Source organism: Setaria italica, chromosome V (genome assembly GCF_000263155.2).
Source record: "Setaria italica strain Yugu1 chromosome V, Setaria_italica_v2.0, whole genome shotgun sequence".
Lineage (NCBI taxonomy): Eukaryota > Viridiplantae > Streptophyta > Magnoliopsida > Poales > Poaceae > Setaria > Setaria italica.
Genome location: NC_028454.1, coordinates 39,668,715 through 39,682,445, shown reverse-complemented (window position 1 = coordinate 39,682,445; position 13,731 = coordinate 39,668,715). Strand labels below are relative to the sequence as shown.

General features: G+C 50.5%; 2 protein-coding genes across 2 annotated transcripts; both read left to right on the top strand.

The window, feature by feature from the left end:
* Positions 1-628: 628 nt before the first annotated feature.
* Positions 629-3,942, top strand: LOC101780307 (14 kDa zinc-binding protein). Its single transcript, XM_004970266.4, has 5 exons — positions 629-899; positions 1,766-1,823; positions 2,356-2,445; positions 3,397-3,514; positions 3,595-3,942. The coding sequence occupies exons 1-5, from the start codon at positions 736-738 to the stop codon at positions 3,660-3,662; spliced, it is 498 nt and encodes a 165-aa protein (XP_004970323.1). The 5' UTR covers positions 629-735; the 3' UTR covers positions 3,663-3,942.
* Positions 3,943-5,052: 1,110 nt separating this feature from the next.
* LOC101779893 (protein RETICULATA-RELATED 3, chloroplastic) lies at positions 5,053-6,673 on the top strand. The gene has a single exon (XM_004970265.3). The coding sequence runs from the start codon at positions 5,188-5,190 to the stop codon at positions 6,220-6,222; it is 1,035 nt and encodes a 344-aa protein (XP_004970322.1). The 5' UTR covers positions 5,053-5,187; the 3' UTR covers positions 6,223-6,673.
* Positions 6,674-13,731: the final 7,058 nt, after the last annotated feature.

Below are 13,731 nucleotides of genomic sequence, written 5' to 3'. Positions count from 1 at the left end.
ATGATAGGTGCTAAACTTTAGCACCTGCATCCTAGTCCTTAGCACATATCTACATCATAATCTGTTCGGGGATTTTTTTCCCCCGTTTACTTGTGGTCTTGCAGTTAGTCACGTTTACTTACCCTGAATCTAAAAAAACAAAGGTTACTACCCTGCACGCTACTGCATGTTCTGGAGCTGTTGCCTTGTCTGCTGGTGAAGCGTCGTTTACAGCGAGTCAGTGGGATCAAGATGCTGATGTGTATTCCTCCTAAAAATTCTTGCTGATGCGTCTACTTTACCAGGGCGAAGTGTGAATCGTTCCAAGCGCAGGTTGAGATGACAAATCAGCTGCAGCCTGCAGGCTGTCAAGTGTCACACCACGCATTATCAGGGCACTGGTTGAATCTTGTTAGCTGTTGCTTTAATTGTGATTAGATCGATACCTGCTTATTGCTACCGCATCTGATCGGCAAATCAGATGATACAGCCACACAGGCACGCACACAAAACGCCACTCTCCCTAATGGACAGCTTGGACACATCTTGCAACCGAGCCGCTTCGCTGAACTCGCCCCACAGGCCACAGCCTCTGCACGAAAGTACGCTTAGCTTCGCAGAAAGCGTAAAACTGAAGTTGGTCTGCGACAGACTGACAGCGTGGGCCAACCAGCCAATTGTGCAGCGACTTCAGCTGCGGTCACTCTGCGGAGCAGCGAGGGGCCAGGGCGACAGGGAAATTGGTTGGTGAAGGGGATGAGCCGGAATAGCGGCGCCCAACTTCCTCCGGCGACGGCGAGCGGCGACCGCCTGGCGGTCATCGCGTCTCACTTATCCCACTCTCGGCTCGGCAGTCCGGCCCACATGGCCGGCGAGAAGGAAGCCGCCCTCGCCGCCGAGCCCGTCGACGGTCCCACCATGTCAGCCTCTCTCTACCCTCCCAATTCTGTACTGCCACTTCAATTTGGATCAATATATGACGGAACGCTCGTCTTGAGTCGGATCGGATGTAGTTTTGTTTCCTTCTAGTACGCGGGAACAGAATCCTGGATTCCGGGTCGTAGCCTCGTAGGGTCAGTTGGACTTCAGAGCGGAGCCGTCTGCACTGAATCCCAACTCGGCAACTCGAGCGATGGTTCCTGTGGTCAGGATCCTATTCTACTCCGCCGAATCTGTTGAAATCGACGGGTTTTGTACGTGACGTCGATGTGCTAATGTGATCCAAGTTGTGCTTAGGTGTGTCACTCGGTTGGATGAATTTAGGCAGCTACATGGGGTAAATGCAGTGTGTCCGTGTTGCCATTCAGATGGCAACATTTCAACACCTGCATAAGGGCCTGGTTTGCAGGGGGTTCAGTGGCAACCGCATTCAGGAGCACAAACTCATCTCCTCAACAGGTGGAAGCGGTTCATTGAGCTCCTGAAAATCTAGATTGCTCTGGCAGTATTTGTTTGTCCATTCGGATGCACTGAACCTACAGCTGGGGAACATGCAGAAATCTTCCTCTGGTAACTTCTCTGTAGCACACCCAGCCAACCAGTCAAGTTGTTGGCTATCTGCAAGATGTATCTGTGTACAAGGACAGAATAGAAATAAACAATCTAATATTACGCACATACACTTCGCTTAGCATTCACACTTGCCGCGATGATGAGCCAAATACTAACCAACACTTGCTGAACTTTAAGTTTCATCTTTCCTTTTTCTGAATGAAGAGTTGGCTTTGGTTGTTTCTATGATTTCTATACTACCCCATTCAGATGATTAGTTCTTTGCTTTTTGCAGTTTCGACAAAATTATCAGGAAGGAGATTCCATCTCAGGTGGTTTATGAGGACCAAAAGGTAATCTTATCTGTGCTATTTGGATCAACGATCAAGTCCTTAATTATCTGAGGCTAATTCGGAAAAAAATAAATTATCTAAGGCTACCAACCTTCTGTTATTGCCGCATTTAAAAATAATGACACCTCCATCACCGTTGGTGCCATGTCAGCAAGGATGATGTTCCTCCTTGACATGCTATTGACAAAACTCAAGGACTACTTATCTTCAGATGTTTCCACCTTGACAATCTGGGTCAGGAATCTGTTGAAGTTTAAGTCTCTTCTCGTGCCATTAAGCAGGGGGGCCATGCTCTGAAGTCTGAAGTGTTTAGCAATTTCCACTCCTGAAATAATACCTTCCATTTCCCTGGCAAGCCAGTGATTTTTCAAGAAAGCTCCTGCACATATATTGAAGAATTACTGTCAAACATACACCGCAAAGCTGCAGAACAAGTAGTTTTAGAACAACATGTTTATTGTGGCAGTGTTGCTATAGCACTTGATTACACAAGAAATTTTATGGTGTCAAATTCAATGGTTCATTACTGCAGGTCCTTGCATTCAGAGACATATCGCCGCAAGCTCCCATACATATTATAATCATACCCAAGGTTAAAGATGGGTTATCTAGGCTGTCGAAGGTACTTATATTCACCTCTTTTTTTTCCCTTTCAAATGGATTGTGCTGTGCCAATTCCATACTGTAAAATGTATGTTCAAGAAATTCAGTAAAACATACTATGCGTCTTGTACATTGGTGACTTCCATTATGCAGTATCAGATGCTTTAAAATAAGATCAATTTAACCGATGCTATATTTGATATATTTGATGATAGGCAGTATTTCAGGAAATCAATGTCCTCTCTTAACTGGTTGAAAAGTTTGTTTTTTTATGGTGCTAAACCTAGCTGCACATGAAGGTTCATGTATCTTTGCCACTCTATTTGTTCCTTTAGATACGAGAGTATAGTAAGTTTGTAGTTCATAAACTTATATTGTGATCAGCTCTCTAGTTTAACCAGTTGGTCATTAAAACAAACAATAATGGGTCCACCAATTCAGGACTTAAAATGTGCCTATATACCTATGTCATCAAGTATGTTACTGTATCTTTCCATGATGTGATTTGTGCTCTCATTTGTGGCATACTGTAATGAGAGATTTTATGAAGGAAAAGTAATCATGGCTTGGAATGCAGAGGGCTCATCTTTAGTAGAATGAGCAATAATTTTTCTTCCCCAGAAGGGTGACCGGGAGTATTATCTAAATCAAATTATAAGCAACTATTAGAATCGTCCAGATAATTCACCACCTCAACCAGTTATGTTTTAGTATCAACAAAATAGGGTTTAGGATGCAGCTGCTAGATGGGCTTTAATCCTTCGAGAGCTTACCTCTTAGCGCCTGTACCTCATAGACGATAGAATTCTCTGAATATGAAGGGCGAAATGATATGACATTGGAAAGCAGGAGAATCACATCCAGATTTATGACTTAAGGATTCAAGGTTGTTGTCAACCGCAATTCACTGCATATACTGATGACAAAATAATAAATACTAACTGTAATGCGTCCCTGTGGTTGTTTACAGGCGGAAGAAAGGCACATCGAGATTCTTGGCAGTCTTCTATATGCTGCAAAGGTTGTAGCAAAGCAGGAAGGGCTTGGCGATGGCTTCAGAATTGTCATCAACGATGGGCTCAAAGGATGTGAGTATCGTTCATTGGTTTTGACGAGATCCATCTTGTCGGTGCGAAATCGACTGATTCTTTTGTCTTCTGCCACGTAGGTCAATCTGTATATCACCTACACGTTCATCTTCTCGGGGGACGGCAGATGAACTGGCCACCTGGATGAGTTTGTGTCGCCGTTTCGACAGGAGGGGTTTACACGATTGGAATTCACTTACTACTGCGGTAAGATGCATACTGTAATACTGTTCCTGTAAACTGGACTCTGTAAATGTAATTGAGCCAATGCTGACAGCGTACAGACGCAGAGGACTCCATGGGACATGTATAATCGTTAGCAAAGCATAACGGACCGTTCATTTGCAGTTTTTAAAGTGTTGTAAAGCATGAAGATGGAGAACAATCATCCCTATGATTCTGTATGCGGATATCATCCGTTTCCCTTCTCTGCTTCTCATTTTTCTCCTCCCCTGTGATGCCAACGATCGCCTGCTCTTCAATGCATCTCCGGAAAGTCACGATGGGTGATGGGAAGAAGGCCAGGTTCTGGCATAGTAGCTGGCTGCAAGGGGCCGCCCCAAAAGCCGTGGCCCCTCATCTTTTCAGCTTGATTAAGCACAAAAACTTGTCCGTCCACCAAGAGCCACATAATAACGCCTGGATACGCAAGCTTTGTGGGAAAATAATGGACTCTGCACAGCTAGAGGAGTTTGTTTCCCTATGGATATGCATTCAGGACATCCAGCTCCAAATGGGGGTCCAAGATAACATTAAGTGGCGGTGGACACAGGATGGGGTGTACTCCACCAAATCCAGGATGGGGTGTACTCCACCAAATCAGCCTACCAGATTCAGTTTGCAGGCTCCTTCGACCACATCAGGAACTTCATTTGGAAAGCGAAAGCTGGGAAGAAGTGTAAATTTTTAACTGCAGATCTTGCAAAAGGAGGGTGGCCGCACCAAACGTCCTGCACCCTTTGCCATGGACCGCAAGAAAACTGGCGTACATCTCTGTCTCCAGTGGCCTTTCGCAAGATCAGTTTGGATGCAGGTTCTTGGCTGGAAACATTTCACCATTCCCAATCAAATCCAAGCTTCCGGCTTCCAATCCATTGCTGAATGGTGGGGTTGGAAGCAGCTACCACAGCAATACCGAAGGACCAACAACATGCCTTTAATGGAGTCCGCATCTACATCTTGTGGAGCCTTTGGAAGGAAAGAAACCCAACAATTTTCCAAAATGAAGTGTCCCCAGCGTGCCGAGGAAAACATAGAACAGCGACGAAAAGCTTTTGCGGATAGTTTCATGTAGCGCACTGCGGTGAGCGCTCCGGGGTGGGTCTTGCCACCCTTTTGTTTTGTTTGTACATAAACCCCTTTTCATCTTTAATGAAAGGCAGAGCTTCTGCTTGTTTTTTTAGAAAAATCCAAACCCCCCAGGTTTCAACAGCAGCAACGATCTCACGGCAGCCGTACGTGGACAGGTGGTCGCGCGCACGCAGGGCGCACTTGGTACGAGTCCCCACCAAGCCACCAACTCCGGCGCCCTCCCACCAAACGCCCGCCTCACTACTTCACTACACCAACCCCCAAAAAACCTCCCACTCTGCCACCTCCCGCACCGCCGCCGTCTCGCACGCGCGACAGAGGACGCGCGCGATCCCCCCTCTCCTCGCCCACCAGATCGCGCCATGGCCTCCACGGCGTTGGGCGCCGCCAAGTTCCTCCACCTCGACTCCTCCCCGCGCATCGCGCCGCAACGCGCGATCCCCACCGCGAATCTCTCCTTCTCCCCGCTGTCCGCCTCCTCCTCCTCCTCCTCCTCGCCGTCGCTCCTCCGCCTCCGATCCCCGTCGCCGTCCGGCCCGGGAGGCAGGCTGCCACCGCCCCCGCCCCCGCGATCCTACGGCGGCGGCGGATCTGGCGACGCCGCGGACTCCGGCGCCGGCGACGGTGATGGCAGCCGCGGGGGCATCCTCGGCGTCTTCCTGGCCGGGTGGGCCGCCCGCGTCGCCGCGGACCCGCAGTTCCCGTTCAAGGTGCTCATGGAGGAGGTCGTCGGCGTCACCGCCTGCGTTCTCGGCGACATGGCCTCCCGCCCCAACTTCGGCCTCAACGAGCTCGACCTCGTCTTCTCCACCATCGTCGTCGGATCCATCGTCAACTTTGTCATCATGTACCTCCTCGCGCCCACCGCCGCCGCCTCGTCCGTGGCCTCCGCGCTCCCCAATTACATGTTCGAGCCCGGCGCCTACACGCTCGGCTCCCGCGTCGCCACGCTCTTGTCCAAGGGCGCGACCTTCACGATGGTCGGGTTCGCGGCCGGGCTCGCCGGCACCGCTCTCTCCAACGGGCTCATCGCGATGCGGAAGCGCATGGACCCGTCGTTCGAGACTCCCAACAAGGCGCCGCCGACGCTGCTTAACGCGGCCACCTGGGGGCTCCACATGGGCGGCAGCAGCAATCTGCGTTACCAGACTCTGAATGGGATCGAGTACGTCCTCGGCAAGGTCGCGCCGGCGCCCGTGTTCAAGGCGTCTGTTGTTGCTCTCCGGTGCATCAACAACGTGCTTGGTGGCATGTCCTTCGTGTTGCTTGCCAGGTTGACAGGAGCGCAAAAATCAGATAAGCCAGCGACGGTTGCAGAAGAGAAGGAAACGTTGATCGCTGTGGGCAATGCTGCCGCAGATGCCATCAGTGAGGCAAAGGAAGGAGAGGGTAAGTAAGTGGGTAGAGGAGAGTGCAGTTGGATGGATGCGTGCATGCTTGCGTCGTGCATCAACTGATCTTCCTTTGCTGCTGCTTGACATAGACCAACAAACATGTAGACGATAAGTGAGTGGGTTGGAATAAGGAGTGAGGCTCGAACATTTTCTTCAGTCTGTTTGTGGTTTCTTGGTATCGCCGGATGACATGCGGACGACATGCTTAGTTGATCTTAGAATAAAGTTTCTCTCTTGTTCATTTGATCTTTGACTCAATGGATAGCCTGCTTGCCGTACCTGAAGTTGTTTGATTTGCATGCAATTTATGATCCTGAATGACCCTATGATGTAAAGATGAGTGAACTCATGACCCAGAAAAAAAAAACTTGATGCTACCTAGTGTTTCCATGTAACCCAGCCAGTGGCAAAATGCAGGCTGAAGCTTTTGCTCAAATTGAACCGTGGATTCAAATTTGTAGTTCTGGTGGAAGTAGATCTTACACTCCAATGTTCATGGAAACTCCAATGTTCATGGAAACAATGCTACAGATGTGCATGAACGTCGCTGTCTTTAATTTCATTGTGTTAACCATCAGCCTTCCTTTTTTTCTCTCTCTTCAAAAATTTTAAATACAGGGCTCGTATTGCTTGTTTCCGTGGCTGTACAGCTGTTGCTAGCAAAGTTGAAAACGTCGGTACAACCTACGCTTCAGAATGCTCCCTGTTGGTCGTGCATACCTTTCTTAATCTGTCTTTCATTTGTATGCTGTGTACTCTCCTGGGGAAATCTGGTGTTAGCTGTGCTTAATTATTCATGTGTTTTGTGTTTTCAGAACAAAGTCTAGGAGCAATAGCCTAACATATGACATATTCATTCGTGATCCAATTGTTCTGACTATATCCAGCCCGTGCATAGCCGCATATTTCATATTGGGGTTCATCTAGGCTTTGATCCACTTGACAAATAGGATTTTGGGTGTGCTTGGTTCCTCGAACTAATTTTAGTCCGTGTCACATCGAATATTCGGAGACTAATTAGGAGGATTAAATATAAGTTAATTATAAAATTAATTGCACAAATGGAGGCTAAATCGCGAGACGAATCTATTAAGTCTAATTAATCCATCATTAGCAAATATTTACTGTAGCAGCACATTGTCAAACCATGGACTAATTAGGCTTGATAGATTCGTCTCGCTATTTAGTCTCCGTTTATGTAATAGGTTTTATAAATAATTTATATTAATACTTCAAATTAGTATCTATTCGATGTAACGTGTGCTTAAAAATAGCAGCCGAAACCAAATGGGTTTTGTAGTTTGTTTTGTTCTGACGCTGTTGTTGTTGGCAGACATTTGAGGTCCGGCTGGTCCCGAATGCAGATGCCTCTCCCACCTTTGTTGGTTGACAGTGACACCCAGCGATTCCGCCAGGTCCAGTCCTGAAGAAGTTTCGACAGGTCCAGCAGTCCCGAGGTCCTGAGCTGGGAGCGGGACGGCACGCGGAGCCCGTGCCTCCATGGCCAAGCACGGCGGCTGCGGCGGACTCGTCGCCTCCGTCACGGCTCCGGCGCCGCTGCCACACTTGCCCCCGCACCAACGGTCCTCGTCGTCCGTCTGTAGCTGCCACAGCAACTTTTCTCAATCGCCTTGGAATGGTTGCCATCGGGCCTCGGATTCCGTGGCCGTGATGAATCCAGCCGCAAAGCGAGCGGACTTTTGGCGCGTTCCCGGCGGTGCGGACGCTGCCAAATGTGCCGTTCGGAGACGGCCGGGCTACTTTACTCGATATGCCGGGCAGGAATTCACGCCGCCCGGCCGCCGGCTCTTGTCTGTTTGGGTTACGCGTTGGACACGCCGCGCGCCTGCGCCTGCCACACTGTGGAATCACACACATGTCGCGTCTCGCGTGCACGTTACAACAGTAGAGCCACGGCGCCGTCTGAGGCTCAGTCCAAGCCGCATCGGTCAAACTCCGGGTGCAAAATATGCCTCGTCAGGGAATGCTAGAGTTTTTTCGTGTGTTTTTTGTTTTCTCTTGGCAAGGAGACAAGTGTAGTAGAATCGTAGAAAGGACCGAGGCGTTGAGGCAATGATTAGCGTGGTCATTGGTCAAACTGGCGAGTCCAAAGGCTTGGGCCTTCGAGATCTTGGAATGAATCTGCCATGTGGGTGTGCCATGTGGAGGTTCACCCTTGCTTTTGTTATTCCATAAACTCGATTTGCACCACATTTGATGCCAAATTGCAAATGATCAGATGGACTGAGCGAAAGGTACACTGCTGGTATCCCACTGACCCGTAAAGCAGCTTTGTATATAGCAAGGAACACAGGAAAGTAGTGATTAGACTGATGGGAATATAGGATGCCTGAAAGTATAGGAAGGACCGCAGGAAAAGGAGCAAAAGGCGACTGCTTTCTGATGGGCTGCTGGCCTCCAATAACATCATGTTCGGATCTAACGACAGTCCCAACCCTCCACGCCATCTAATTTCTATGACATTAATAATTAACCTGCCATGGAAACAAAATGATGATATGGCAGCGTATTTATCGTGGGGAGAGAAAGGGGAAAAAACGAGGACATCGTCCAACCACCGACGACATCGCCAGAATCGCGTTAGGGCCGTGCGTGATTTCTCCCTCGCGCCGTTTCTGGGACCCACGGACGGAACCTCGCAGCGCCGCTCTTCGGTCGTCGCGGCCGTCGCCGTCTCGTGCACGCGCGGCCCGCCGCCGCTGCTCCGCTTGAACGCCGTACCGCTCGCCGGCCCCGTCAGCCGCTCGCGGCCTCGCCCAGTGAGGCTCGGCGTTGCGGCCCGCCGCCGCCGCTCCGTCTGAACTCCGTGCCGTGACGCTCGCACCCAGACGCCGCCGCCCGTGACGAGGCTCCCGCACCACCGCCAGGGCCGAGGCAGGCCGCGGCTAACTGCTCGACAACCTGCACAGACCGCCGTCTCGGCGATGCGGCCCGCGCGGAGCCCCCGCCCAACGGTCCTCCTGGTCACACGACCTGCACAGCTCCGCTGGCGGCGCGAAGCCCCTAGCCTCGCCAGCACCGGCAAGCGCGCTAGCTCGGCAAATTGACGCCGTCGTCCGCCCTTGGCTTTGCAGGTGTTGTCCATCACGGCGAGATGCTCCCAGCCCTGGCCCCACGTCGTTGGCCGCGGCCACCGAGCTCGCGCGTGGCAGTTGCCTGGGCACGGCTCGTAGCTCGCTCCACCCTCATCGAGGCCCTGCTGCCGCCCTGCCATGGCCCCGCGCGGCCGCGCCGCTCGGCCCACACATGTGCTCCGCGTTGCCCATCGCCCACGAGCTACCTGGCCTCGCCGCGGACGGCGCACGGCCAGCCAGTGCGCACGTTGCGCCGGCCGCCCACGCCAGCGAGCGCGCTAGCTCAACGCCATCGCCCGCTCCGCCGGCCACGGCTTGGAGCCTCCGCCCGCTTACCTCGCCGGGACAAAGGAGAGAGAAGAGGATGTGGATGGAAGTACAACAAACGACTTGAAAAGTGTGTTCGTAATTTATTACGGGTTCACATGAAGAAAGCAGGGGTTGGAAGCGTAGTTTGTGGAGATGTCTCGATGACACGGCGTCATCGAAACTATCAAGGGGGTGTTTGGCTCCAATATTGGAATATTAATTAGAAGAATTAAATATGAGTTGATTATAGAACTAATTATATAGATGGAGGCTAATTTACGAGACGAATCTATTAAGTCTAATTAATCCATTATTAGCACATGTTTACTGTAGCACCATATTGTCAATCATGGACAAATTAGGCTTAATAGATTTGTCTCGCAAATTAGTCTCCATCTGCGCAATTGATTTTATAATTAGTCTATATTTAATACTCCTAATTAGTATCTAGCAATTGATGTGACAGAAATTTTCGAAGATCCTAAAGAAACAAACACCCCTATAGACTCTTTGGTAAACTCTCTGGGAGGGTTTATTTGGATGTGCTACTACTAAAGAGCTCATCTAAATTTTAACACTTTCATCTCTTAGTACCTGTTCTGAGACATGGTTAATGGATAGAGATAAAGTACATGAAAAGTTACTTTTACCCTTTTATCTCCTTGCCTCCTCCCTTTCTCTCTCCCTTTTTGTCTTTTCCCAAACCATTAGCACTCCTTACTTCCTCCCCACCAGCTAATGCTTTTACTTTTTTGGAGTAGGCTAAAATTTAACCTCAGGCTAATGTATTAAGCACTTCCACCCTTTAGCCGAAAGATCCAAACAGGTTCTAAATTTAGCGGATTTGGATCCAAAACAGCTAAACACCTCCCAGCTTCAACCGGCTAAACCTAACTAGATGTTTAAATATGATCTTTTACCCCTTCACCGTGTCGGTAAAAATCCCCGCTACACGTGGCCTTCCGCTTCCCACCCGTGCCCCTTCCCCGCGTCGCCGTCTCCGGATCGCGGCCTCCCTCCCACTCCCCTCCGGCGACGCCTCTCGCACCAGCACCTTCCCATGCCCTCCACCACCAGCCCTGCGGACCCCGTCACCTCTTCCCGCCGCCGGGACCATCCCGCGACAGGAGGGGGTCGACTCCTCCAACGCTGGAGCAGCAGCCGACCGAGAAGTCGGCGCAGGTGAAGAGGAAACGCTGGTTGTTGTCGTCGCGCACCGCCATCGCAGCGACAGCTACCACGGTCCACGTGGAGGTGCGCCTGGGTGGGAACTTCGCCAACAAGGCGCGCAGCAAGCAGGTCGATGCCGGCTGGCCCGCCTAGCTCTCTGTCGTCGCCGGGGAGGCCATCGACATCAAGCTCACGCTGCCTCAGGTCAAGATCCCATCTTGCTGAGATAAAAGGTGCAATTCATAAAGGGTAGCATGGTAACAAGTAGCATTTAGTTAGTGGATCAAACACCTCTAGCTAAAGTTTAGCTAGCTAAAAATAAGGCCCTGTTTGTTTCCACCCTCCTAAAATTTTAGCTCCTAAAAAGTGACTAAAGAGCCAAACACTATGACTAAAAGTGACTAAAAATTTTTAGGAGGCTTCAATTTCTTTAGGAGCTCCACCCCCTCCTAAAACCTCCTAAAGCCCATCCTGGACCCCCACTACCCTCATTTATTGCCCCCTCTCTCTCTCTCTCACCCTCCCTCCCACCTAGGCCCCCGCCATTCTGCCCGCCGCCGGCGTCCTCCCCGCCCGGCCCCCACCGGCGGCGGCCTTCCCGCCGCCGCACGGCACCCCCACCCCTGCCGCCCCCGCTCCCTTACGCCGTACGGGCCGGCCGGGCGCTCCCCCGCTGGATCCCCACCGCCGCCGGATCCGGGCGAGAGAGGATCATGAGGGGGGCAGCAGTGCTGGGGAAGAAGAGGAGGGGAGGGGTGCGGCGACCGGGATTCGAGGGGAGGGGGCAGCGCTAGCGGGAGGAGGGGAGGGGGTGACGCCGGCGGGCGGACCACGCGCCGGCAAAGGGGTGGTGCGGCGCCGGCGATGGGCGAGCCAAGCGCCGGCGGAGGGGCGGTGCGGGGCCGGCAACGGACGAGCCAAGCGCCGGTGGAGGGGCGGTGCGGGGCCGGCGGCGGGCGGGCCAAGCGCTGGCGAAGATTGGCACCAACAGCAGGAGCATGCAGGGGTATGGGGAAGGCATCTTGGGTATTTTACCACTTCATTAATTGCCTTTAGTCACTTTTAGGAGGTGGAACCAAATATACTTTTAGGAGCTAAAATTTTAGGAGGGTGAAAACAAACATGCCCTAGGCCTCTAAACTTTAACCAGATGGGTGGATCTGGGTCTAAATCAAGAATCCATCTCCCTGAACATAAAAAGGCAATGATGTTACATGCTCTGCAAGTTGACAGGAAACTTGCAGGAAAACGGAGACTAATATTGTACTTGGTGTCAAAAGTCGCATTAATAATAGTTAAAGATCAAGAAACTTCACGTTTCATAAACAAGAAAACTTCTCCCAAAATAGGAATATTACACACAAAATAATCAATCATACAAATATGGGGGGAATGATAGTGGATGCAATGTGTGGCTCCATGTGCTGCCCACAATCGCCGAATGGGCACCCGCACAAAAGATAAAAATGCGAGGTGATACTTGAACCAATGTAACGCGCACGTCACATGCTAAACCAAACACAATCATGGGAGCTCCTGAGGCCGGATCTCTGATCACTCGGTGCTGACTGTACTCACATGGAAGCTTTTTATAAGGGCAGAGTTGAGTTCCCAGTCCTCGCTTCTCGGTTGATCTCATCATTCACTTTCCGGCAGCTTCTATCTGCCCCCTTCAGCCAAAGCGCCAACGCACGGCCATGAGAGCTATCAGCGTCTGCGCCTCCTTCGTCTCCGCCTTGCTACTTCTGCATTGCATCCTGACGCCTTCTGGTATTATGGTCTCAAAGGAGAAGATCCAATCAAGAAAGCTCTTGCAGAGTGTATTCGTCAGCTCGGAGAAGGCACGGCGGCAGGTGTTCCACGCAGTGGCAGCGGCGGCGAACAAGGCTTCTGCCGCCCAGGTGTCCGAGAACCTGAAGAAGCAGACGCCGAGCAGGTCCAATCCGATACAGAATTAGCTGGAGTAGGTCATGATTTGTGAGCGACTCGGAAGGCATTATCAGCAGCACTTTGTAGGGATTTGGTTTTCTTTTCCTCTTTTTTCCGATTTGCTAAATTAGAGACTTCCGTTTATCATTTGCTTGTACAGTAGAAGATAGCATAGGTAGATAGAAAAGGGGATTCTTTTTGTTGTTTCCTTCTCCCAATTGTCCATAAATTTTCTGTCACATTCACCCTTTGCGAAGAACATTTTAGTGAGATCAGGTTCTACTGCCAGGACTATTTTCATTGCCATTTTTGAACAGGTTCTTTCTTTTAGCTTCTGGGATTCTAATATGAAACAAAAGATATATAACTAGTAATTAGTGAAAACTCATAAAAAAGTTGTTACCGTTTTTTCAAAAATTTCTCAACTAGGTTTCAATAACCGTTGACATGTTTAAGAAATTGTTAAACTATAGGTTTTGAATATTATTCAGTTTTCAGAAATATTGAGGGGATCTTGAGCGTCTAATAACAGATAGAGACTTCCTCAGCGAAAGAACTAGTTTCCGGATATTTTATCTTTGGTCATGAATTTTCATACGCCATGCTAGCTAGAGACTGCTAGTCTGAAACTCTGAAGCACTGAAACGCCATCCCATGCCATTGCCCCTTGCTGTCGAAATCATCAACTTCAACTTTTCATGTATGTTTTGCATGTGCCGAATCTTCACCATCCACATGAACTGGGCTGAAATTCTGATTGAAATTCCTGGAGAATCTACAAAAATTGGGCCGAGATTTGGCCCATCCAAAAACGACCAAGCATCTTCATCTGGCTCCTTCTCCACGATAGGATCCAGTGCCCGCCACAACCTCCGAAAGAAGCACATCATCCAGAACGCGACCTGCGAGTTGTGCGGGCACGAAACGGCGGACCATATCATCTTCAAATGCCCCTCTGTGTCGCAGTGGCAGAGCTTAGACATGGCCACAGGGGGCCATGCCCCCCCCC

What these genes read in the sequence shown, in the direction of transcription:
- LOC101780307 (XM_004970266.4), top strand. Translation starts at nt 736, where the DNA reads ATGAGCCGGAATAGCGGCGCCCAACTTCCTCCGGCGACGGCGAGCGGC. An exon ending in TGGTTTATGAGGACCAAAAG is followed by an intron (nt 1,824 to 2,355) that starts GTAATCTTATCT and finishes TCATTACTGCAG; the next exon opens with GTCCTTGCATTCAGAGACAT. An exon ending in GGTTATCTAGGCTGTCGAAG is followed by an intron (nt 2,446 to 3,396) that starts GTACTTATATTC and finishes GGTTGTTTACAG; the next exon opens with GCGGAAGAAAGGCACATCGA.
- LOC101779893 (XM_004970265.3), top strand. Translation starts at nt 5,188, where the DNA reads ATGGCCTCCACGGCGTTGGGCGCCGCCAAGTTCCTCCACCTCGACTCC.